The following is a 27,251-nucleotide window of genomic DNA, read 5'->3' on the forward strand; positions in this document are numbered from 1 at the left end:
TTACACGGAGTCCTCTAAGGTGAGAAAAGCTGCGACTTTTCTCAAAGGCAATGCATTGCAGTGGTGGTCTACTCTTCTTTTGCAGGGCATAGCACCAGAGTTTTTCATCATGCCACTTGATGGATGTGATGTTTTGTTGGGTATGCCATGGTGCCACAGAGTACATGCGGTGGTAGATACATACAATAGGAAGATCACTTTGACTCATAGCGTGAGGCGACTGGCTGCTGCTGGTTTCCGTACAGAACAGGCCGTACAGACCGTGGCTGCAAACTCTTAGCACTCTCTCTTACAGGTTCTCAGTTTGGTGATGTGTGGCAGTTTCGTCATGACCACTTGCATGTGGATACACTGCAGCAAGCTTTCCGGCACCAGATGGTGGATGGCTTGCCAGATGTTCGCAGCAGTAGGTAGGAACATTCCAGTTCTTGTGTTCGTTAGTCAGAGGAGCCTTTACAGGTGAACTATGCTTTGATGTCTCGTATCATTCAGGACAAAGAGCCTCTTGAGTTGAGGAAGCTCTTTCCCACGGGACTCGTAAGAAAGCCAAGCAAGTGGCAGATGGTGACTTGCAGGTGGAGGTGAATGTTGAGTAGCCTCCAGGCTTTGAGGTTGTGGGTTCAGAGGGGTTGGTTACAGGTTTCCAAAGGCCTTGAGTGGTCTTCAACAGGTTTCCTGGACTTGGCATCCCACCGTAATAGGTGTTGATCCTTGTGAGCAGTATGATGCCTCCTTGACTTGGAAGTAGAATGGTTCATTGATTTGGTTGATGCATACCAGATTGGACGGGAGCTTCCTGATGAGGTGTTGAGCTCATGTTTGCAGAGGACTCTTTGGGAGGCAGGATTGCATATCTTGTGGGTTCTGCAGCATGCGAAGGATCTTAGACTCTTTTACACAGGAGGGGGATTGATGGATGGAGTCAGACTCCACTGTTGGAGTGACTCAGATTGGGGAGGAGAGCCAGACACGAGGACCTTGACATCAGGCTACAGTTTTTCCCTTGGCTCAGGAGCAGTTTTATGGAGCAATACGAGGCAGCCATCTATTGCCTTGTCGTCGAACAGAGGCGGAGTACCGGGCTGCTTGTGGTGCTGCTTGCGAGGTGTTGAGGTTGCAGAGGTTACTTGGCAGGATTGGGTTTCCACTGGTGGAACCCATGGTCATCCAGAGGCATTTTATTCGTGAAAAGATCATTGCTGATGACATCTTGCTAGAGTTTTGTTCGACGGAGGACAGTGCGGTGGACCTCTTCACGAAGTCTCTATCTTAGGCTTTGCTCCGGTGGCACTCCAACTCCCTAGGGTTGGTTCCACATCCAGGAGCTGAGAGGGGGTGTTAGCAGTCATCTCTTGTCTGTATATTTACACCAGGGCCTCTGTTGTGGGTGTGGCCGTCGATTTAGGTGTTTTCTCATTTTTCCCCACTCTCCATATTTTTTCCCTATTTTTTCCTATTTTTACCAGGTGTGGGAGGCTGTCCTGTGGCTCTTGGCTGATCCAGTTGTGATGGCCGACTGCTCCTGAGTGCTGGCTGACTGCAAGAGGCTGGCCGACTAGAGATGCAGCAGGTCGGGTGTCTTCAGGCTGCTGTCGGCTGCCTTTTATGCTGGCCGATTGGATCATAGGGGCCATTTAAAATGGCCCCTAGCCCCCACACACTTTGTAGTCAGATTTCAGGATTTTCTTGTGTATATATAGTAGAGTTACACGCCTCTCTCTCTCTCCTTCTCTATTGCTGTGTTTTTCTGCAGTGCACTTGCTCGTGTTTTCAGATTTTGTCATCATCTCCGCTGCATATTCTGACAGATATGTGCATCGACAGCTATTGCTTGGAAGACTTTTAAAAGTGTCCCTATGGATTGGAGACTTGCATCCACTGAGCATTGACAATTATTGCTTGGAAGACTTTTAAAAGTGTTCCTATGGATCAGAGACTTGCATCCGCTGAGCACCTCAGAGGGAGTCTTAGATGAATCGATTAAATTGATGGAGGTATACCTCATGAGTGGATTACTGGCACGTGCATGATCAGCATCATCCTAGGTGGTTGGGTGTTTTCTCCAGGACAAGAGTGCCATTACAAGTGTTAGCCTTGTTGGGGCAGAATGAGGGAGATTGTGTTTTTTTTCTATCCAGCTAGGATGGAGATTGTTGAAATGTGACACGTAGGAGATTATTCCTGGCCCCTTCATCCATGAGAGTAGTCGCTTAGGAAAGCATTGGCATGTCGACCCTCCACCTTATATTGTGACCCATGGGTCTTGGTGCTTATGGTTGTATGGTGGATGTTCTATCAGATCTCTTCATTGGGATCCTAGTGAGTGAGAGTGAATTGATGCAGCCAATCCTTCTCTTCGACAAACAACATCCCTTTCTCTCCCTTCAACAATTTCTCTCCGCTTTCCATCTTCGACAAAAACAACCACTCTCTCCTTGGCACCTCTCTCTCTTTTGCCCACACACACCCTTCAAATCAGCCGCCACACATGTTTTTTCTTCTACTGCACCACACGTGTGCGGGTCTCTACATCCTTCTCACCATCACCATACTCTTGCCATCCACATAACCGGCACCCACGTGTTCATCAACATGATGTGTCCTGTCCCACAATTGCCTCTATCATACCATCAACGCCCTCACCATCAAGCGCAAGATTGGACGCTCCGTCGCCTTGCCATTCAACAATCTTGTGGGCTGTCCAACACTCCATCCAATTACCATCAATTCTCATCAGCTACCATCACCTCACTCTGCACCAGCCACTATTGTCCCTCCACGACACCATCTGCACCAAGTGCCGGCGCTTCTCCGGGCTCAGTACCGAAATCCCAACAGTTCTCAGTTCTGCTTGCCCAGCACAGGTTTCCTCACCTGCCTTCTCCAGCAATTCCTCAACACTCCTCGTGCATCTAATGCCGGTCCTGCCATGGCCAATCGACACTATCCCCTGGTACTCCGGAACCACCCCTATACTCCTCGGTCCCATCCTCCATCCACCACCGCTGGCTGACCATCAATCCCCACCCCCTGAATGCCCCGCCATTCTGTCGCAACAGGGACTCCTGCAGTCACCTTTGGTGTATTCTCCAATTCTAACACCACCTCCACCGCCTGTGCTTCTTGGCTTTCCCGGTGGTGGTTGTTAGGAGGGTGCATGGGGGAGCTGTGGTGCAGGGGATAGGGAGGAGAGGGGGCTAGGGTGGGTGTTGCTAGGGGAGCCATGCAACAGCTGTTTGATGGGGTTCTCCAGGTCTTATAAAGCTTTATTTATTTTATCTGGTCCTTGAAGCAATTTGCATGATTTAATTGAATTAGTAATAGCTAATGTACAAACTTTCTTGCCTTTTCTGTTTTATGTGGTGACTTCTTCTAGATATTACATTGGGGCCCATTGTGTTAATGAAAAAATCTCCTTGATGAAGTTTGATCTTATCTTTTTTGATGTGATCTCATTGTACTTCTCTTCTTTTGGAATTGGTATAATAGTAGTTCTCTCCACATCAAACTTTCACAATATGTGTGTGTGTGTGTGTGTGTGTGTGTGTGTGTGTGTGCTCAATCGACACATTGGAGAACTGAAATCGACGAATTGATTGTTTTGACGGAGACATTATGGTTGTTTGTAGCTAAAAGATCTCAAATTCTTTGCCACGGTTAGAGTGATCTTTAAGCTTTTTGAAGACATACCTTGCATTTCAGGAGTAGCCATTGCACTTCTGGGTCAGGTAAACATTACTTGAATGGAGAGGTTTTATACATGATCAAAAAATTATCGATGAGCTTTGTGTTTTTTAAAGGCCTTAGCCTTGATTGTTCTATATGGTTTTAATCTTTCAATAGCTGTGCCTGCAAAACTTTACTGAGAAGGAATTGTAATGAATGTCTTTTGCTGATTGCAGCCGAAACCGGAGATAAGATACAATTTTAAACTGATTGGTGGAAGTATATCTAGTGTTCCTGGTATCTCTGATGTGATCAAGGTGAGTTTTGGCATCATATTTGGCATTTGAAAATTGAGTGAGATTTTATTGAACCTGTATAGTGCATCAAGTTTTTTTTCTCTGAGAAAGAGATCCTTCTATTAGTAACCAAGAAAAACAGCCATAATGGCTAAATAAAAACTCGGCTCCACATAGTGAAGCGAGAGTCAAGAAATAGAAAAAAGGGGAGGATGCTCTTCTCCTCCGGCTGGCCGCTTTAGGAGGAGAAGGCTATCTTATACAATGGAGGATGGGGAAACCACAAATAGGTGGTCTATAGTACCAAATGGGCTCACCACCATTGTGAGTGAGAAAGGGACCGTGACGCCAAATCTGCAGAAAGGTCTCGCGGCGCCACATGGCGGCGAGAAGAACCTAGTTCACCACCACGGCCCGGCTAGATAAGGAAAGCCTGGTTGAACTCCAGTATGACAACTTCTTCCGAATGCTTAGAAGAAGAGGGGCTAGTTGCTGCTCCGGGTAGATATCAATATCTACTTGGCATCCAAGATAACAAACTTGAGTGCCACTGAAAAGCCTCAACTGGGCTCCAAGTTGGGGCGGGCAATGAGCCAACCTAGAATCCACACGACTTGTGTGAGTTGATCTGCTCTCCAGATGCATGGAAGAAGATCTCTATCACCTTGGCAAATCTCTAGAGGTTCCTCTCATCTCTGGAAAGGTATGTTGTTGTGTCATCGATGAACTTTGAATCAAGCAACTCCTCTTGTGCACGGATGGGAAGACGTAGCCCCTGGAGCCCCTTCTCCCGAGAGCGGAGAGAAAACTACTCATGGCCTCGGCAACAAACATAAATAGTTAAGGTGCCAGCAAACAACCCTGCATTGGACCAAGCGAAGAAAGCGGAAATCTGTTGTCTCTGGCTCCTTGAATGAGAACCTGGCTGTGTGAAGCCAAGTAGAGCCCATAAACACCTTGGATCCACTCCTCAAGGAATCCCATCCGGCACATTGTTCCCTCGAGAAAGCCCTAGTCTACCCTGTCATAGGCTTTCTCAAAATCCAGAAGGAGATCTTGCTGCCTGAACTTGGCCGAAGCGGTCGCCTCCCAGAAAGTGAAGATGCTGTCTAGACTGCTTTGATCCTAGACGAAACCCATCTGCGTGCCTTGGATCAAATTGGGGAGGAAGTTGTACCGGTTGATGGCCTTGGCTAGAATTTTGTAGGTGATGGGCCTCCATTGCTGGATCTCCAATCTATCACCACCCTCCTTGGGAATCAAATGGATCAATCCCTCTAACCACCTCTCTGGCATGGCTCTCATGGTCAATAAGGAAACCGGAAGCATGTCCTCTCCTGGGCATTTACCCCTAGGGAGTGTTGTTAGAGCCTCCGCAAGCTCCTTTGCAGTAAAGGGTATCAAATAGCAAAGTCCGTAGAGTGGGAGGAACCACCTCTCTCATATGCAGCCCGCTCACGCTCGTCTAGCACTTGAGAGGATGTTGGGGGGGGGGGGGGGGGGGGGGGGGGGCACCCGTGAGCAAAGAGCGGAAGAGATATGTGGCAATGGCTCGCACATGGGGGGTATCCATAACTATGGATCCATCTTGGCCTCTCACAACCTGCGAATATCATCTCTCCCCCTATGTGGGCTTGCTATCTCAAATCTATCTCCGGTGGCTATCTCCCACCTGAGTTCGAAAGGAAGCTCTTTCATGATGTCTATACTCCACCCTCCGCTCCTCAATGGAACTAAGCTCTGCACGTGGGCTGCAGCCAATTGGGCCTCAATTCATGGGCTATCTAGGGTACTCTCCTGAAGCCCCTACAAGGACGCTAGGCTTTGACGATTGCTCCTCTCCTGCTCTCGGAAGCCAGCCAATTTGCTTGTGCTGCCTCTTGTGATAAACTATTGATCTCTCCAAGGCTTGCGTCCAAGGCTTGTGTGGTTGAACCGGAGTAAAAGTCTGAGATCTCCTCTATCCTGCTACATATCTCAGAGTCTTGAATGAGGTTGTCTCGAATCGAGGTGCTCAAATGTATGTCCTGCCTCTAGGGTTCCTCCAGGGATGTAATGACGGGTGCATGATCGGAGAAAGTGGTGCGTGCCAGAATACCAATCATGCCACCACGTCCAAAGCCCACTCATCTATATAAAACTGGTCTAATCTGGATAGGTTAGGGCTTGTACTCCTCTTGTCAGATCTTGAGAAGCACAGACTCCTAGGGCTGTGTCCGAACTCCGGTAAATGCCAAGGGTCCTATCCCCTCAAAGTCAGAATCAACTCCTCCATGCCTTTGAAAGCAGTGCTGTCCTCCCAAACCCTGAATGTTCCATGAGACAATCCGCATAACTAAGATCGATGGGAGGTAGATCTATCGGAACTGCCCTCCACTCGAAGAGTCTTGGGCGTGGGTTTGGACGGAGAGTAATCACTATCTGTCCTGGGGCGAAGCCACACTAGATGGTTAAGAATTGTGGCCTTCATGTGGAGCCACCACCACCTGTCACAATGAAGGTATTGTAGGAGGGAGGAAGAGGTACTACCCACTTGACAATGAAGAAACAAGGCTAGAGGATACCATCTCCTCTCTTGGGTCTTTATGGCTAACCCTCCACATCCGAGTCAGGCGGGCGGTGGGAGTGCTTAGGCGGGTCAAGAGGGGGTTCCGATGATGTCGGGGCAGAGGGAGTTGTAGGGGGGAAAGTCGGAGGGGGTGGGGGGGGGGAAGGGGGGACCAGCGCTGAGGAGGGAGGTCGTTCGCTTGTTGCGAGGGAGGGGGGGCAAGGGTTGTGAGGTCAGGCTTGTCGAAGGCTCTAAAGGGTCAGAGGGCCTCGTGGGAATTTGGATGCACGGAGCAAGATCGTGACGAGGCAATGGTCTCCAAAAGGAGGGGCTGACAGCGGGTTCCTCGAAGGTATTGGGTGGGTGGGTGTTGTTTGGGGGGGGGGGGGGGGGATGGAGCATCTGGGGGCTGCTGAGATAAGTGCTCGTGTAACGGTTCTTTGACAAAACTTGTATCCTCCTATGGCTTGCTAGACTGGCGCGCTTTGCGGCGCCGCTCTGCTCTAGAAGTCCAATGATCGTTCTGCCTCGAACCAGCGGTCTATCGCTCTCCTGCATAGGTATTCTCCGAGGCCGGGGGCCTTGATGCTTTGACGCCTGGGGACCGGTATCCCACACTCCTCCTTGATGAGGATCTGAACTGGGAAGAGAGGGAGGGTGGACCATTGGAGGCATCCTCCTAGAATGACGGCGAGGACAAGCTCTAGCTCCCCTCTACCAGCAAATGAAGCATTGGCCTAGGAGGCACTCAACTTTGCAGAATAGGAGCTCCCTGGAGGCAAGGAAGTGATTTGACATGAGGAACTGACTGTGGAGAGGCCATGTAGATACGAAGAGATGGAATCTTGCGAGCTAGAACTGAAGCGGCAGTTGGGGGGGGGGATCCATCACCCTTCCGATAAGAACACCTAACACCAGGAGGAGTGGAACGCATTTCTTCTTAAGACCAGGAAAGCAAACTGTGATTGGAAAGCCTGAGACGCCAGCCAGAGGGTCGGACGCTAGGTCGAAGCCGTGCTGCCACCTCACAAAGAAGCTTGGGCCGTACTTAGTGCGGTGGGGCTCAGCTGCATGACTTTGTCCAATGTTGCAGGCGAATCAAACTCAACCTGGTAGTGTGCACACGCCAAAGGATGAATATCAGTGATCTTTCGAGGCTCACCGATAAGGCTTGCCTGCAAAAGGTCCTTGAGCTGTCAACGTGCCGGGTGGCTACCCACAATCTTGCAAACCAAGGTGGAGGCCTCCAAGGATACGATTGGTGAAGTGAGGAGCTAGAGGTCTGCTTTTGAGAAGGAAAGGCAAGAGACCATGGGATGGCGGAGCAGCTGCCAGTCCTCCTAGACCAAAAGATGCCGACACTTACTGAAGCGAGAGAACAAGCCAAGGTCGGAAACACCTGAGGAAAGGGCTAGGGTGGCAATTGAAGGGGCAAAGCCGAGGAAGAAGGGCTGGCAAAGAGGGGGGCAAAAACGGAGACTGGGCAGGAGGTCAATAAGGGTGGAAGCAAGCATGAGCTGGGCGAAGACAGGGGCAGGCTGCACTGAGGCGCAGGCCACGAAGGGATGAGGCAGGGGCTCAATGGGCGGAAGAGGAAAAGGCGAGAGCTGGGGGCGACATCAGGCAGAAGGGGGGAGCAAGGCGATGGCGAGAGAGAACAAGCGAAGTCTGGCGATGGCGAGGACAGTGCGAGGCTGGCAGAGGGCAAGGCAGTGCAAGGCGGAAGGCTGCGTGAGGTTGGCGATGGCGAGGTCAGGCATGCAAACGGGGGGGGGGTGGGGGGCTCCAGAACTCAGTTCTGCGGCACAGTTACATCGCAGGAGATTTCCAGCACCTTCATTTGTTAGTGCATCAAGTTGTTCGTGAATGTAATAACAAAGGCAAGTTAATCCCATTGAAAAGATCAAAACTGCTCTCATATCAATGTAAAAGTTTGAAGAGGAAAATTGCCTAAGAACTTTTTTAATTGGGTTGTGAGCTCTTCAGCTGCTTGAGTGCTACGCCCCCTGCCTTGCCCTCCTCTGCGCACCCCAACTTTGCCCTCTGCTGCCCGCCTAGGTGGGCAAGGGGAAGAAGATGCGGGCAGAAGGGCTCAAAAAGGGGGAAGGAATGGGGGACAACAAGGCTCAGCAGGAGGGAGGAAAAAGGGGAAAGAGGGGAAGGGGGGGGGGGGGTAGCGGGGGGCAGCCTTGCTAGACCGAGCAACAAAGTGGAAATCTGCCACCTCTGACCTCCTAAATGACTGTGCAAAGCCAAATAGAGCCCAGAAATACCTCAAACCCACTCCTCTGGAAATCCCACCCGGCACATCGTCCCTTCTAGAAACCCCCAGTCCACCCCGTCGTAGGCTTTCTCAAAATCAAGAAGGAGAGTTATCAAATCTTGTTGGCCGAAGCGGTCGCCTCCCAAAAAGTGAAGATGTTGTCCAGAATGCTCTGATCCTGAACAAAACGTGTTCGTGTGCCATGAATTAAATTGGGGAGAAAAGGTTGCAATCTCCGGCTGATGGATTTGGCTAAGATTTTGTATGTGGTCCCTAAGAGGGTGATACCCTTCCATGAGATCCCAATGACTACCAAATAAGGACCCAGGGCATTTTCCCCTGGGGAGAGCCAGCAGAGCCTCCACAAGCTCCTCTGAAGTAAAAGGTGTCAACAGGAAAGTCCGGAGAGTAGGGGGACCACCTCTCTCGTATGCCACCAAACTGGCTCACGTGCATCCATCACCTGAGAGGATAGGGGGGCACCCATGAGTAGGGAACGGAAGAAATCCGTCAATGGCTCGCACGTGGGGGGGATCAGCAACTATGGGTCCATCCTGGCCTTGCAATCTGTGGATACCATCCCTCCACTTGTGTGGGCCTCTAATCTCGAAGAAATCTCTGATGACCCTAACTCTCGCCTGGGTCCAAAAAGAAGCTTTGGAATGGTATCTTTACTCCACTCTCCGCTCCTCAATGGAGCTAAGCTCTGCATGGGTTGCAGCCACCTGAGCCTCAATCCATGGGCTATCCAGGGTTGCAGGGAGGCAAGGCTCTAGCCTTTGACGGATGCTTCTCTTGCTCTCTGAAGCCAGCCAGTCTGCCAGTCTGCTCTGTGCAGCCTCCTGCAATAAACTGTTGATCTCTCTAATGCATGTGTCCAAAGCCCCTGCAGCTAAACCAGTGAGGAAATCCAGACTGTCCCAATTCTCCTCAATCGTACTGCAAATCTCGGAATCCTATAGGAGGCTGTCTGGTATCTGGGTGGTCAAATGTCTATCCTGCCTCCATGGGTCCTCCAAGGAGAGCATAACGGGTGCATGATTGGAGAAAGTAGTGCTTGTGCAAGATACCAACCATGCCGCCTCGTCCGCAAGCCCACTCATTCATATAAAACTGGTCTAATCTGGAAAGCCTGGGTTTGTACTCCTCCTGTTGGATCTTGAGAAGCACAGACTCCCAGGGCTGTGTCCGAACTCCGGTAAATGCAAAGGGTCCTATCCCCTCAAAGCTAGAATCAGCTCCTCCCAGGTCGAGTACTCCATGCCTAAAACTGTGAGCTTGCCACCTCCAAGTCTGTCCTCCGCCGTCTCTAACATGTTAAAATCACCACCCATGCACCAAAACTCGGCCTAGGGGAGGGAGTGACGGACTGTGCTCCAAAAAGTGGCTCGCCTTGCTGCAGTGGTTGGTGCATAGAAGTTCAGGAGGAAGTCCACTTTGTCCTCTCCAATCCTAATGATCACCCACTAAGCATGTGCTGTGGGTGGCTACCAACTAGCTTGCATGCCAATGTGGAGGCATCAAGGGAGGCGACTGTAGCAAAGAGTTGGAGGTTCGTGTAAAAAAAAAACGGGCGGAGAGGGGCGGCCTCGATCGGGGTTGATAAAGTGTCTGCCATGGAGTGCTTATGAGGGAAAAGACCAAAGGCGACAACACCGTGCCACACAGGAAAGAACCAAGCCCTTGCCTTCACAGGAGGTGTGCGAACCGGGGGATAGGAGATGGAGTGGGTCCTTTGAATCGCAAGGAAGATGAGGACAGGAGTAGCGTGGGGCCAAGGTGTGAAAAGGCGGAAGACGCGGCAGAAAGAAAGGGGCAGCCAAGGGAAGGAGGCGGTGGTGGAAGGAAGAAACGAGGGGGGGAGGAGAAAAGGCTGACGGAAGCAGAAAGAAGCGCAGGGAGGTGGATGGTGAGGGCAGTGAGATAAGAAGGGGGGGGTGCTGGCTACAACGAGGGGATGGGAGGGCAATGAGCAAACGACGACGGAGGGGGTGGCTGACGGAAGCACGGGGGGGAGAGAGAAACACAAGGCACTGAAGGAGGCGGAGGTGAGGGCCAGGCGGCAGCAGGGGAAGGATGGTGAGAGGAGGAGGGGGGGCACAGGCTGAGGGAATGGTGAGGGTAAGTGCACGAATCAAGGCAGAGGGGGGGTCTCCAGCTTGCTAGTTTTTTACATTGAGGTCAACGTGAATACCTTGCTGGCAAGTGCAGTGTGGCTTCTCTTGCATTGTACTCATTCTTATCATTGTATTCACGAAGGATGGTGAATGGTTAAGTTCTGGGAGAACTGTAGATGGGTTATGTGGGTTATGAGATTTATGGATTTTAGGGCTTGTAGATTTGCCCCATATGAAATTGGGATTTAGGATGAAGGGAAACCCTAAAATTTGTATGTAAACCCTCATTTTGGAATGGAATCTCTCTCTCATGGTTTTGGCTTATTTTAGTATCTATTTTTTATGCTAGTCTAGTGATATTTGCTCCTTATTAGTTTGGCCATAATCTTGATTAGCAAGACTAATTAGTTCATCTACAGTTGTATATTTTCCTCATTGCATCACAGAACCACCTTTCCCCCCTTGAGGCCGACATCACCAATCTTCCCACACTCCGTGACCAGGCGGCCCAATTCAATGCCATCTGTCACACTCTCCAGTCGGCTCTTGGCAGTCTCTTCACCCCTTCATTAACCTCGCTAGGCACCACTCTGAGTCAGAGCACCACTTCCCAGGGCTTCTCATCTGCCGCACATCTTGGCGAGCCCCCTACTTCCATAGAGCACTAGTGCAGTCCCTTGCACTTATTTTTTCTACATCAGTATTCAGCTTTTGTTCTTTTCCGGACATCATTCATTTATCCCTTGCACTTCTTTTTTCTGCAGCAGTATTTAGTTTTTGTTCTTTTCTGGACATTATCTGTTTATCCTTGTATTACAATTATAATATGCAGAATTTTTCCTTATCTTATGTTTAGTTTTTACGTTTTGTAAGCACACCATTTATTTCATTAATCTGACTTGTGGTGGGGCCTCTCTTTTCTTCTACGACAACCTCTTCGGAGCTGCATTTACGGGGATGATGAGTCGTTTAGTATTGGGCAACCTATATCCCACCAGACTGATTGCCCTGACAAGTGTTTGGCTGACTGGTGTTCAGTTGACGTCAAAGTGGCATCCAGCACCCTCTTGCAGTCCTCTACATCGGCTACGTACTTTTTTTGGGATCAGCGTTGCATTCCAGCAACTTGCGTGGATGGTGCCACCAGATTTCAGACAATTAGCGGCAATCGTGCAGTAACCATGCTATACTCATTGCCAAACGATGCACCTACTGAGGGATGAATACTTGAATAAACATTTAACTTTGGAATTGCCGGATAGAGACTTTTTAATGAATCAAGTGTTAGTGTTTTGCTTTCCATGTTCTGTATTATCTCTTAAGTCATCTTGTTGATTGTCTTTCTCTCATGTCAATGTCTAGTCTTGGGCGCATGATAAGCATAGTATCTTGTCAGAGTTGTGTGCGTGCATAGTGAAGCGGGGAAGCCGCACGTTTCTCTATCCAAGTAGCAACCCCGTCTGCTACAATTACACTGCCAAGTGTGGCAGATAATTGCCAATCCTTTAGGCATGTAGAGACTGAATGGGAAGCTTTTATGCATGCTTGGGGAGATAGCCTGATTGTGGCAGGTGCAATGCTTGCTGGTGTGTGGAACTACCTTATTCTCTATAATAGGGCTCTGTTTTGGATGTTAGGCTTTACTGAATAGAGGTTTCCTTTCACAAAAATAAACATAAGCAGCGTATTATTTGTTGAAATACACAAGTGAATAGGGTGTGTGCGGGAACAAGCCCTTGGTTAGAGGTTGCAAAAGAGAATGTGTAAATGTGAGAGAACTTGTGAAAAGGTGAGAAGAATCTACTGGGAGAGAATAAAGGGTAGCATGAGAAGATTTAGGAAGTGTGGAGATATTCTGGGAGAGGTGGAGAGAATCAAGCAAAAGAGGTGGAGTGAATCAAGGAGAAATCAGTGGGATTAGATGCTTGGATGTAAACTCTATAAATTGAGGCATTGGCTAATGAGAATTTGCTGGTTTTTGATTATCCATGCCTACATTAAGCTATTAGTTAATTATTCACTAATCACGTCTTAATTATCGTCTAATCACTTTATTAATGATGTTGATTCTAGCATTTGATCCACCATAGCTAATCACATTGCTGTAATTTTAACATGGTATCAGAGTCTAGCCTAGAATCCATCAAGTTTATGAGCCCATTATCTAGTTAATTAGGATTAGTAGATAATTAGAAAATAATTAATTTTTTAGTTATTTTCAAGAAGCTTTCTGGTACTCCCAGCCAGTGGAGGAGCTCCCTCTCCTTGTAGGCTCAACCATTGCCCAAGCCCTTTTAGGGACTCATTCTAGACTCGAGAGCCTACACACAGCCCAAAGGAATTGAAGAATTTCAGCGCAGAACGTCGGTGGCAGCACGATTTGCAGGTGTCGTTTTTCAAAAGGGAATTTGATATTTCTACTTCATCCAATGCAATGGGTCTAATTCCTCTTAGCCCCAGGTGTTTTTAAGCATGCTCTACAAGCTGGTGAAGTCAAAAATTGATTTGATTAAGTCTACAGTGAGATCCAAGCTCTTCATCAAAACTGCAGGTGACTTTGGTAAAACAGAGATTAAGCATTCAATGTTTGGTGAAATCTTGTGTTTCTTGGCTTAATCCTCTACTAGACTAATTGCTATTGATGGCCTTGAAAGGATTTGAGCTCATTTGAACTCTTAAGACCTCAAATCTGGGCTCCCCGCATACTATGTTTTCTGCACACAAAACAGAGGGTTAATTTATTAATCAATGATTAATCAGTGCTAATCACTGTATTTTGGTACAATTGAGGGTTCAAATTAACCATTAGGTATCTGATACAGATTCCTATAACTTCAGATTGCAATTCGGAGTTGGTTTGATACTCCAACCATTTCGTACAAATTGGTTACCCTTGATTGAATGTAATTTCTGATAAAATTATGCTGATAAATTTGTGGTAATCATCATTTTGCATTTAATCCTTGGTTAATGCCTCCAAATCACACTCAAATTCAAGATTATTCACAGCCAGAGTTGCATTTGGAATGTGCATAAGAATGAATGCTATATGCATTATGTATTGGGCACATTACATCAGTATAAAAATGGGATCAGACACTGTCCTTGTTCAGAATAAGACAAGAGGTAAGACCTCCTGCATAGATTTGGGTTTGCATTGCATAATGACACAAGATAAACATCAAAAGCCCAAAAGAACTGTCAACAAAACATTTAAACATGTTGCTCACATGGAGCAAGAAGACCTGACGGACAAGCTCATGGCCCCAGCCATGAAAGAAGAAGAACATCTCTTTCTAAGAGGAACATCCACACCAAGAAGAAAAGCTAGAGGAAGCATTGAAGGAAGACATGGACACGAGAAGAGAAGCTGCCACAACAAGAAGACTGAAAGAAGAGGAAGACACGGACGCGTGAAGAGAAGCTGCCACGACAAGAAGACTGAAGACAAGAGAAGATGTGAGGCTCCAAAGAGTGAGGAGCCATGTGAAAATCTGAGAGAGAGAGAGAGAGAGAGAGAGAGAGAGAGAGAGAGATCCCACAACCCAATGTAACCTGCCCCAACAGAGTAAAACCACCTCTGAGCCACCGATGATGTAGCCCACGCGGTAGATGTATGTGTGAGCACTTTAGTCAAGGTCGCGGGCACTTATAGTAGCCTTGGACACATAGAGAGAGAGAGTGTCAAGGACTATGAGTTTAGGGACTTGAGGCACTGGTCGCGGACTATCAAGTAAGAGAGAAACTTGGTATAGGGTCCAGGTGTGCTAAGTTCACTTGAGGGGAGGTGTACTAGGCACTGGTCGCGGACTATCAAGTAAGAGGGAAACTTGGTACAGGGTCCAGGTGTGCTAGGAGTATTCACTTGAGGCATAGTCATAGGGGACGGCGGGGACGGTGCCTAGGAACGCGGGGACGCCGACACGGGACGGCGCAGGGACGGGGACGGACGGGGACGGACGGACGTCCCCTGACGGGCGTTTCAAACCGGGGACGGCGTCGGGGACGGAGCAGGGACGGGGGACGGCCTGTGCGGGGACGGCAGATAGCCGTTGCGCCTGCGTCGCCTGCGCCCGTTTCTGGCCGTTGCGCCTGCCTGCCGCGTGCGTGCCACTGTAGCCGTTTATGGCTGTTGGGCTTGGGCTCTACTAGCCATTTATGGCTGTTGGGCCTTGGCCTTCTCTCTCTCTTGCCTATCTATATAAGAGCCCCTACAAGGCTACAAGCTGCCACACACAAGTTCATTGCTCATTGCTCAAGCTTCTTGAATCTTCTCTCGAGTCTCTTCCAACTTCCAAGTTCCAAGCTCTAGGGCCTAGGCTCTCACCTCTCCCTCAAGCCTCAAGCCTCTTGAGTCTTGACTCTTCCAACTTCCAAGCCTCTAGGCTCTCTCTCTCTCTCTCTCTCTCTCTCTCTCTCTCTCATTCCTCAAGGCTCTCTCTCTCTCTCACTCCTCAAGGCTCAAGAGTCAAGCGGCAAGCCATCTTCAACCATGGCATCCTCCTCACGTGCCGGGGCTTCTCGTAGAAGGACAACGGGATGGACATGGTGGGAGGAGGTAAACTACACCACATCCGTTCATGGAGGCGGTTCTCGGCCATGGGTATGCAAGCTTTGTCCGTACCGGCGAACGGGTGGCGCCGACAAAGTGCGAGCCCACCTCTTGCATGAGAGTGGGCATGAGGTGAGGTTTTGCACGAATGTCACGCCCGAGAAGAGACGGGAACTTCTTGACAAGCTTAGCGTCTACGAAGCGGTCGAAGCGACAAGAAGGACACCACGAGTGGCCGTGGATCCCGCGACGATGGGAAGAGGAACTCAAGCCTCTACCATGGAGTCATGTGGTGGATCGGGATCATGCACACCATCACCTTCGCCATCAAGTCGGAATGTTACTCCATCCACGACACCGGCACCCTCCATCTCCACAGCCTCTCAATCATTACGTGGCCCACGGCGACAATCTACACTTGGGGAGAATTGGAACCCCAAGTTGAAGGAGGAGGTGGATATGGCGGTGGCCCACTTCTTCTTCCAGGACCACATTGCCTTTCAAGCGGCTAGGTAAGTGCAATCGATCATTGCCAATTCATCATTCATGTTTTCATCATCCTAGTCTCCTTCTCATTAGTAAATTACTTTCTTGAATAGGTCGGAATACTTCAAGGTAATGGTTAAGAAGATTGGGGAGTATGGCTCAACCTATACGCCCCCCTCATCCGAGAGCTTGCGCACTACATTGCTCGACAAGGAGAAGCGCATTGTAGAGCAAGCGGCCGACAACACAAAGCGGCAATGGGAGAGGAACGGAGTGTCCCTCATTGTGGATGGATGGAGTGACACCCGCAAGAGGAGTATTCACGGCATGGTTGCATATTCCCGTGGAGAGATGTACTTCATCTCATCTCATGATGCATCCGGCACTGGGAAGAGCGCGGATGTGCTTGCGGCGGAGTGGGCTACCACCATGGAGATCGTTGGCCCCGAGCATGTAGTGGGCTTTGTTGCGGATGGGGAGCCTTCCAATAGGGCGGCGGGAGCTATTCTCCAAGGTATGTATGGACATGTCACGGTGTCCTTTTGTATGGCTCATTGCCTAAACAACCTCCTCAAGGACATCGGGGCATTACCATGGATCAGCCCGCTCATTGAGGAGGCCAACACCATGGTCTCCTTTGTCCTCAACCACCAAAGACTTCGGCATGAGTTCAACAAGAGGTCCTGTCTCTCTCTTCTCAAATATTCCGACACCCGGTTCGCCTACAACTTTCTCATGTTGGGCCGGTTGAAGGATTGTAGTGGTGCTTTGAGGGGGCTTTTCCTTAGCGACGAGTTTGTCGCCATGCAAGAGTCCCATACAAACACTGGCCAAGAGTGTAGGCTACGGGCGGATGACGCCTCTTGGTGGGAGCGTGTGAAGACCACAGATGCTATGGTGAGGCCCATAGTCCACCTGTTGAGGATTGTAGACGCTATGCAGCCATGCATAGGCAAGGTCTACGAGGCCATGGATCGCATGATAGAGAAGTTGAAAGACTTCGTGCCTGACGAAGACAGATACGAGGAGATCCATGCCTTGTGTCTAGGAAGGTGGAATTCCTACTACTCTCCATTGCATGCAGCAGCTTATGTGGTGGACCCAGAATTCCAAGGCAACTATGGCTGTCATGATGCACAGGTTGACCGCTCCAAAGTTGGTGCTGCTCTATGGTGGGAGGACTTTGGTTCAGATGGACCGGAGCTGCAGCAGCTTGCCATCCGCATACTTAGCCAAGCCGTCAGCTCCTCTTGCTTGGAGCAACTTTGGAGTACCTACAGCCACATTGCCTCTAGGAAGAGGAACCGACTCGGGGTAGAGCGTGCCAATGACCTTGTCTTCGTCAGCGCGAACTTGCGAATGCTTTGCAAGAGCATGACCAAGAAGGCAGATTCCTTCACCGAGTGGGAGATGAGTCAACAAGAAGAGCAACGGGAGGATGAGGTGCAGGAGCAGCATGCCAGTGAGGATGAGACTGAGGATGAGCTTGATGCTTCTTTGGCAGCCGCACAAGCTACCCATGACCATGAGGCGAGCACTTCACGTGGATGATCATTCATGGATCATGATTCATGGGCCTTACTACTTAGCTCTAGCCTCTAGCCTCTAGTCTTCAGCACTTTTTTGTCATTGACTCATTTGAGTCCGTCCTTGTATTTTGCCTCCTTAAGGCTCCTGAGTCCTGACTCTTGAGTCATGACTCATTTTGTATCTACTTAATTATTAATATGACTCAAAATCTTAGCATTTTAGTGTAAATTTGTGCTCATTTTGATGTGCTTCCAAAGTAGAATAAGTGCAGAGTAGAAAATTTAAAAAAAAAGTATTTTTTGAGTGCCGTTCCCTCCCCCGTCCCCGTTCCCTACTTATGGCCGTTCCCCGTCTCCCGTCACCGTCTCCCGTCCCTTGTGACTATGACTTGAGGGGAGGTGTTGAAATACACAAGTGAATAGGGTGTGTGCAGGAACAAGCCCTTGGTTAGAGGCTGTAAAAGAGAATGTGTAAATGTGAGAGAACCTGTGAAAAGGTGAGAAGAATCTACTGGGAGAGAATAAAGGGTAGCATGAGAAGATTTAGGAAGTGTGGAGATATTCTGGGAGAGGTGGAGAGAATCAAGCAAAAGAGGTGGAGTGAATCAAGGAGAAATCAGTGGGATTAGATGCTTGGATGTAAACTCTATAAATTGAGGCATTGGCCTAATGAGAATTTGCTGGTTTTTGATTATCCATGCCTACATTAAGCTATTAGTTAATTATTCATTAATCACGTCTTAATTATCGTCTAATGAGAATTTGTTGGTTTTTGATTATCCATGCCTACATTAAGCTATTAGTTAATTATTCACTAATCACGTCTTAGTTATCGTCTAATCACTTTGTTAATGATGTTGATTCTAGCATTTGATCCACCATAGCTCATCACATTGCTGTAATTTTAACATTATTTAAGCTTCTTGATACATATAACTTATTTTTTCTTTTAATTATGCAGGACACTATTGAAATGGCAGTGGCTGACACTATACAATGGCCACATCGGATTGTGATTCCAATGGCTCAACCTCCTGTAGACTTAAGGTATTGGCTGATTATAAGTTGTTTATCTTCTATCCTGACCTAGTAGTGATATTGAAGGGCTTTTTGTGTAGATGGCTGAGCATTTGACCAGCAGAAATCTTGCATAAACACGTTCAGATATCTCAAATATTTAAACCTACTTTACAATACTGAACAAATCAACAGTATGCAAGGTTTGAAATAATTCATCTTGCATGTTTAAAAATCTCTCTTTTCAAAAGATCCTTCATTAGTCATAAAAGAGAAATGTCTGCTTCCAGAGTTTGGGGGCATAGCCCTGGGAGCCTTATTTTCTCTCGATCGGATAGGTGGAGCACTGGCCCCAACCTCTCTGTGTTGGATAGGTTTTATGTCGACGAGTGGGCTTGCAACCGTGGAGGCATGGTTGGTATTTTGGCAGGCACTACATTTTCAAATCATGCCCCAGTTATTCTATCCCTAGAGGACCCATGGAGGCATGACAGGCATGCGAGCTCCAGGATTCTAGATAGCCTCATTCAGGACCCCGAGATCTGCAGCCGGATTGAGCAGATATGGGCGGGACTGGACTTTTCCTTAGGCTCTGCGGCGTGCACTTTGGATGATGGCCTGGGGGAGATCAACGTTAGTGTTTTGTTACAGGATGCAGCCCAGAGTAGATTGGAGGGATTTCGGGAGCAAGAGAGGAGTCTGAGGAGGGGCCTAGCCTCTTCACAGCGTCTTCGGGAGAGTTTCCCAAACAACTCGTGGATTGAGAGTCAGATTGCTGCCGCCCGCACACAGATTGTGTAAAGGAAGAGGTGAGTTCAAAGAAGGCACATTCATGCTCTAGAGGAGGGTGGAGTATAATATAGATACCATGCTAGGGTTTCATTCTGGACCCAAGCCGGTGACAAAGTTACGGGGATTTCTTTGAGATAGCTGTCCCCCACAGGAGGAGAGACGGTATTCGCAGGTTGCGTGGTCAAGATGGAGCTATTGTTTGTGATCCCCACATGTGAGAGCCATCACCACGGATTTCTTCCGATCTCTTCTCATTGTTGCCCCATTATCTCCCAGGTGATGGATGCGTACGAGAGAGTCTGGAGCCACGCGAGAGAGGTGGTTCCCCCCTCCCTTCGGTCTTTCTAATTGACCCCTTTCACTTCAAAGGAGCTGGCGGAGGCGGTGACGACATTACCCAGGGGCAAATGCCTGGGGGAAAATGGGCTTCTTGTCTCTTTCTTTCTTCGCCATTGGGACCTCATGGAAGGTGGCCTTCGCGTTGCCTTCAATGAGATTATGCTCACAGGTGCCATGCCAAAGAGGCTTACAGTGGGCTTGATACATTTGATTCCCAAGGTGGGTGGTGATAGATTGGAGATCCGACAGTGGAGACCCATCACCCTTCTAGGGACGGCCTATAAGATTTTGGCCAAGGCCATTAGTAGGCGACTTCAGCCTTCTCTCCCAGACTTGATCCATGACACTTAGATTGGTTTTGTTTAGGATCAGAGCATTTTGGACAACATCTTTACCTTTTGGGAGGCGACAACTTCGGCTAGGATGTGGTAGCAGGACCTCATTGTGCTACTCCTAGACTTTGAGAAAGCTTATGACAGGGTGGATTGGAGCTTTTTGGAGGGCACAATGAGCCGGATGGGATTCCCCATGGAGTGGATTTGTGGAGTCTCAAGACTTTATTCAGCATCACATAGCCAGGTTCTCATTAAGGGAGCCCGAGGTGACAGATTCCCCCTTTCCCGCTCAGTTGATAGGGTTGTCCTCTGGCGCCGTACCTCTTCCTATTTGTCGCCGCGGCCATGAGTGGTTTTCTCTCCGCCCAGGAGACCGGACTTTAGGGATTGCGCCTTTGCCTTCACACACAGGAGAAGCTGCTGGACTTAGAGTTTGTAGACGATACATCAGCCTACCTTCTTGGAGATGTTGGGAATCTCCAGAGATTCGTGGAGACGATCAAGATTTTTTACTGTGCATTAGGAGCGTAGATCAATTGACATAGGTCGTGTGGCTTTTGGATAGGCTCAGCACCTGCTCCAACTTGACGACCAGCTAAGGCTTTCCGGCGGGTCCCAAGGGGCACTCCAGTCCGCTACCTCGGTTGCCAGGTTGGCATTGATATCTCTCCCGAGCACTAGCTCGCTCCGCTTCTTCTGAGTATTCAGAAGAAGCTTTTATACTGGAGCTTGGCGAGGCTATCCCTAGCAGGCAGAGTGGTGGTGGCGAACCAAGTAGTGATTGCCACCATGTGGTACATCACTTCGTGCTGGGCCTTTTCTCGGGCATGTATTGGCCAGGTACAACGTTTGATCCGGAAGTTCTTGAGGACCGGAAGTGATGGGAGGCCAGCCAGGGTGTCAAATCCCTAAAGGATCTCCTCGTGGAACGCTCCTGGTACAAGACTCAAAACCTGCAACAAACAAACAAACAAGAAGGGGGTGCAGGCATGACTCACCTCCCAACCACGACAGCCGTGGGCAAGCCCACAAGACTTGGCTGTCCCCACTGAGCCACGAGCTGAGCTAACTAGATGGACGTACCGACCAATCCCTTCCTCGTGACATCCCATACCGCCACGAAGCTACCCTCGCGGGCCTTGAGACTGCTGCCGGCCTCGGCTGTATGAAGCAGGTGCACGTCTGCACTAGATCCAGGCTCCTGACCATAGAGCTCTCACAAATCACGCGAGACTCTATATGACTAATGACTAAACTTGGCCACCCTTTTATAGGCTCTTGGCCGGTCATCGGGTATGATCCCCTACCGCAAAGGCAAGGGGGGGAGGGTGTGGTCCCTGTCAGCCAAAGATTGCCAGAGGCAGGAAGTGACCCAAGTAAAGTCTGGAGGCAGATCCATGGAGGAGTTCCACTCTGTGAGAGCTAGAGCATCCCCCCGTTTGTGCACCTGCATCTCCTCTCCCGTCCTCCGTGCTGCCTCCACCTCTCCCGTCCTCTGATCGCTTCCACCTGCCTTTGCTCTCTCCCACCCTCTTCTTCTCCTGCGTGTCCCCCCCTGCACACTGCCTTCTGCCACCTGCCCGCCCTGCCTCCTGTGCGTCCCTGCCTGCCCACCCCTGTTTTCCACCCATCTCCCCCTCTCTGCTGCCTGTGCCCTTGCCTCCTTTTCACCCTGCTTCCTCCTTTGATTCCCTCCTGCCACCCTTCCTATCTGCCTTCTCCCGCCTTTGTGTTGCCTCCTTCATCACCCCCTTTGCCTTGCTTTTCTCCTTGCACCTCCGCGTTGCTGCCTTCCCACTAGCGTTTCTGCACAGCAGTTTTTTTTTCTTCTGGAAAAGAGACTTCTATTAAGTATGGAAAAGTATACAGTCGGGTACTGAAACCGGCTATCAGAAATCTGACGGCGGGCGGTGAAACAAACACTCGAACATAAAACACTTCCTATCTGCCTTGGGAACCTGGAAAAAGAAACAAACAGGGGGAGCTAGAGTGCTCCTGCAAATAGTGCAAGGACACCGATTGGCCCCAAAACTAGTGGCGCCCCTTGCGGTATTTCTTTACTTGAACAAAATTTGAGTACATATTACAACTCGTAGAATCCTCTACCAATAGGATCCCTCAAAGCTTTCACCCAGGACTTCCAAATAAGAACTCTCGCTATTACAGCAAAGCATTCCATAGAGAAGGCACACCTGTACGACACCTCCATGCTTGTAAAGGTTTTCTCCGTCGTTACCATGGATCTCTCAATCCCTTTCCCAAACAGCAGTAGGGCTGTACCAAACCATATGTCCTTCCCTATAGTCAACTTGCATGTAACCTCGAGAAAACTACAACCTGTACACACGAAACCAAAGACCTGTATTCGATAAACCATAGACCCGTATCCCATAAACCAAAAGCCTGTTTCCTCGAAACCAAAGTCCTGTTTTCATGACAGATAAACCATACAAACATGGTTGCCAAAACCTAGAGAGAGAAAGCAATCCTTGAATACACATAAGTCCCAGACGAAGAGTAACACACATCTCTTCCAAGAACATCATCCCGTGCATCTTAGCTTGATCCTCTGTATCCCAATCTCGTAAACAAGGCCTGCAATCCACGATGAGAGAGAAAGAAGAAAGAAAGAAAGAAAGTTATATTAACGTCCACGGGAGGCCGAATCCGACCTATGGGACAGATCAGGTACATCCATTTACATTCCACTCTGGGTATCGATGCCAAAGAGGCATAAAACTGAAAAAAAAAAACTCAAAATGAACTCTTAAGACTCTTAAGAGTTTAAGTTACAATGGGTTCTATTGCATCTAGTTCGAAATTGAGGTTCAAAATAAAAATAGCTATATTTCATCCATGGATGGATTTGCTCTTGAGGGGGGTGGGATACGGAATTCTTTAATGATTGCTTGTCCTCCTCTGTATATTGCCCATTTGCCATTCTTTCTTGCTTCTTTAACTTTATTCAGCTCTGCCGATTTGTTCTTGAGTTGTAGCGGGGTGAGTTCATTAGCTATCCATACCTTTGTCCCTTGGAGAGACCTTGTTTGCTTCATCACTGCTATTTTCTCATTGTTGTCCATATAGGAGACTTTTGCCTGTGTATCCTTTACTATAATAGAGATAGGGTCTCCTAAGTCCACGAAGGGGACTACTTTGCTCAGTTGTGCTGTAAGTACATCTGTATCTAATATGTAGTCTTCTCGAAGCTCTTGAGCTATGTCTGCCCTATCCCAGCCTTGAGGAAGACCACCGACTCTGATTACCTGCAACCCCTCCTGCTTGCAAAGAGAGAGAGAGAGAGAGAGAGAGAGAGAGAGAGAGAGAGAGAAAACCCCTTGGCTGTTAGCCCCTTGGCGCTTCCTTCAGCTCGCCTTCTTCCAAGAGAGAGAGAGAGTCGTGCTGCTCAGCCCAACAGCCGCCTAGATATGTCTCTGCTGGTTGCTTCCACACATGCAGCCCGCTTGCATCTGCCTGGCTCCCGTTGTTGGCTGCAGCCCATATGCGCAGCCACTTGGTCTTCCACATGTGCAGCCTCCACCTGAAGCCCGCCTGGTTGCTTGACTAGCAGTAGCCCCTACGCACAGCCACCCGGTCCCCTTTTGCTGGCAGTAGCCCAAGCACAGCCACACCCGACTATAGCCCATGCGTAGCAGTGCCTACCTGGAGTCCAAGCGCAGCAGTGCCTACCTGGAGTCCAAGCGCAGCAGCCTGGTAGCCGATGTGCAGCACTTGCGCAGCAGCGCTCAGATGTAACCCTTGCGTAGCAGCGCCCTGGTCACCCGCCTGGTAGCCATACGCACAGCAGCACCCGAATCCACACGGCGACCACCTCAAGGGGATGCGCCCCTGTATATACCATGCGCCACCCTTCACCTTTTTAAAAGAGGTGATTCGCTTTTTCTCAAAAATGCCAAAAGCAAAGATTAAAAACGCATGCTTTCAAAAATAATAATATTTTTATCATCAAAGGTTATTAAACCTTATAAACAATAAAATCCCTTTTTGTCCCCTTTCACACTTGGGCTGGCCACCATATATGGGTTTCCTTTCATATCCAACTTGATGCCGTTCACACTGTCCATCCCGTGCCCGTGCCCACGTGCTTGTTGTCTAGAGGGAAAAACACAGGGTCGTAACATTTCCCCCTCTTGAAAAATAGCAAGCGTCCTCGATTGCACTCAATAACACAGTAAGCATCCAATGAAGAAAGATTAAGGCCATACCGTCACATCAAAGTGACAAACAACTCTTGCTTGTTCCTTCAGAACCTGTAGTTAGCAAAAGTCTAAAACCAAGTGGAAACACGTAACCTGTGTTAGCCAAAAACAAAACCATGCATCATTCTACATATGACACACATATGCATGGCACATATATGCATTCGCAAACAATATGCCCCTCAAGATGCTCTACCTACTCCAAAATTACAGTCTCAAGGTTGCTCGCAAGCCTTACGCCCATGGATATCCACGATTGGAGGTACAACATGAGCATATGAAAGCACTCCATGCGTCTAAACTATACATCCACTAAGTACTTTCCACATATGTCCCTCTTGATGCTTTACCCACTCTGCACATGGCCATCCTGCAGGAGCCACACTGAGTGATACACCATGAACATAGTAAAGTACCTGATGTATCATACCAACATACATGCATCTCATCTTGACACATCCGGAGTATTATCCATGTATTCCCAAGGGTACCAGGATCCAATGGCACCAGAATACCATAATACCTTGGAAAGTGTATAAATACATGCACAGATAGAGTTCGATCCATATATCCATGAACCAAACCAACTCTAGGATTGCTTGCAAGACTTATGTCCTTCATAGAGTCTCGAAGTGCTAACTCAGGTTGCTACAGACTTTGAGCTAAACCAAACCATGCCATTCCAAAGAAGACCAACTTCAGAAATAGCATCGTCTCATGTGACTAGTACACTATATCATAGAAGTCCCATAAGTAGATGTACGGTCAGCCTCAGTACCTCGGGTGAATACAAAGATATCACCAAGCGACTTCTAGATGAAAAACTGAGCCTGTCTGCAAGGGAGCGGAGGTGCTACCTCCCTCTTGAGCATCAGGCAATGCTCCAGACCCATGTTCTGCTGAACTTGAATGAGCTGTTGCAAGAGTCGGCTCCAACTCAAAGGCATCAAGATAAAGCTGCAATACCTTAGGTGAATCTGCTAAGTCACCCTCCTTCATCCACTTCGCATCCATCAGGGAATATTTCTTTAAACTTCACAAGATAAGCGATGGGAAACTTTACCTTGTACCTTTCTTTCCTTGTGTGCCAGTATCTGCTCGGGAATAAGAACCTCATCAAGTTCCTCCTCTTCCGTCTGAGCCTCATCTGATACATCCATAGGCACCCAAAACCTGCTTGCACTCCACCCAAGTGGTAAGCACAAGTCCCTAATGAAGCATAGTCGATCACCACTGCTAAACATAGAAAGAAGCTGCCTTCTGAACCCATGAAGCCTCCGTGAAGATACCACTGGTGACAAAGTGTCGAAAGCCATAGGCTTCTACCCATCTCTTGCACCATAACACTTCAACTGCTTCTTGTTCCTGGTTGACTACTCCCTGTCCTTGGTGTCTTTTCTCTTGAGCTTCATCTTTAGCTTTTGCTCTTCACCTCATATAGGCAAAGACACACAATCCTGCACTGTCTCCTGCACTTCCTTTTCACTTTCCACATGTAGAAGCTTTTGATGTGGCAACCACGGGCTCGCCTCCTTGAGAAAGTAGACGATATCCCGGAGATGGAACCATGAAACTGGCCTTTAGAAATTCGACGGTAGAAATTTGACGGGCGGTGAAACAAACACTTGCACACAAAACACTTCATCACCCATGGGAACCTGGAAAAAGAAACAAACAGGGGGAGCTAGAGTGCTCCTGCAAATAGTACAAGGACACCGATTGGCCCCAAAACGCAGTGGTGCCCCTTGTGGTATTTCTTTACTTGAACAAAATTTGAGTACATATTACAACTCGTAGAATCCTCTACCAATAGGATCCCTCGAAGCTTTCACCCAGTACTTCCAAATAAGAACTCCCGCTATTACAGCAAAGCATTCCATAGAGAAGGCACACCTGTACGACACCTCCCTGCTTGAAAAGGTCTTCTCCGTTGCTACCATGGATCTCTCAATCCGTTTCCCAAACAGCAGTAGGGTTGTACCAAACCATATGTCCTTCCCTATAGTCACAGCTCGCATGTAACCTCGAGAAAACTACAACCTGTTCACATGAAACCGAAGACCTGTATCCGATAAACCATAGACCTGTATCCCATAAACTACCTCTGCCCTTGACCTACTTCAACCATCTTGCAACGAGCAATCCCTTGGCTGTCTTGGCCCTCTTTAGCACTTGTAGAAGAATAAGATGATTAACACCCTAGATTGCCTATTACTTATATAGTACACCAACATGCTGGTCGGTTTGTTCCAATACCTGTCGGCCTGTTTCTGCTGCTCCACAACTGGTGGTCCATAGTGCTGCCCCTTTGCCACCTAGATGCCCACTTGCATGCAACAAAGGACCTGACTCCTAGGTCTGGTGTCCTAGGCAAAACCCAAATACACCTCTACATCTGAAACCGGCCTCTGGTAGAAACCAAAGTGCGGTAGACTAGCAGTCACCCTTCCACTTGTAGTCCAAATAAATAACAAATTTAACTGGAGCTAGAATGCCCCAAAACTGAAATGAAATCGACACTTGTTGGCCCCAAAGCTTGGCGCCCCTTTCGATATTTCTTTATTCAAATTCAATGAGATGTAATACTGAGTACAACAAAGCCAGCCAAGAGAATAGACCTGTATGTCCAATCTGGCAGCCCTCAGGACCTCTTAGCACAGAGGATTCACACACAGATTTGTGTCCCACAAAAGCAACACACTGTGCTTCCCTCTGATCAACCAAGACAATTCAGCCGGGCAGCCTGGAGCAGACATCTGGCATACTCCATGAACATGGTTCCACAGCTCAGTTCACATATACATCCACTGTCCAGTCTCTGTTTCCGCCCTTCAAACTGCCATACCCCTCCTCACAAGGGGCCAGATAACACAACTCTGCAGCAGCAGACATAAGCCAGTGGAAAGAAAGAAAGATGGACAAGTTCAGAGCTTACCAATTTCAATGCGTGGTTCTGCACCCGTGGGACAGCTCGTACCAGTCTGTACTTGAGAAAGATTGTCTGTACTCTCCCCCCTTGCAACCACCTGACTGATGCACCAACTATGCTCTGATAAAGCACCGCCTGTTATTGGAGATGCGCCGCCTGTTA

At 48.7% G+C, this 27,251-nt stretch overlaps 1 protein-coding gene across 1 annotated transcript in view; it reads left to right on the forward strand.

Moving 5' to 3' along the window:
* LOC147633598 (calcium-dependent lipid-binding protein-like) overlaps positions 1–27,251 on the forward strand; it is a 64,653-nt gene that overhangs the window by 26,868 nt on the left and 10,534 nt on the right. Inside the window, exons 7-9 of the mRNA XM_086806721.1 lie at positions 3,630–3,728; positions 3,903–3,983; positions 18,419–18,504. Coding sequence (XP_086662847.1) covers positions 3,630–3,728; positions 3,903–3,983; positions 18,419–18,504 — 266 coding nt within the window. The remainder of the gene's footprint in view (positions 1–3,629; positions 3,729–3,902; positions 3,984–18,418; positions 18,505–27,251) is intronic.

This window comes from Cibotium barometz, chromosome 12 (assembly GCF_041138505.1).
Source record: "Cibotium barometz isolate CiBa-2024 chromosome 12, ASM4113850v1, whole genome shotgun sequence".
Taxonomy (NCBI): Eukaryota; Viridiplantae; Streptophyta; class Polypodiopsida; order Cyatheales; family Cibotiaceae; genus Cibotium; species Cibotium barometz.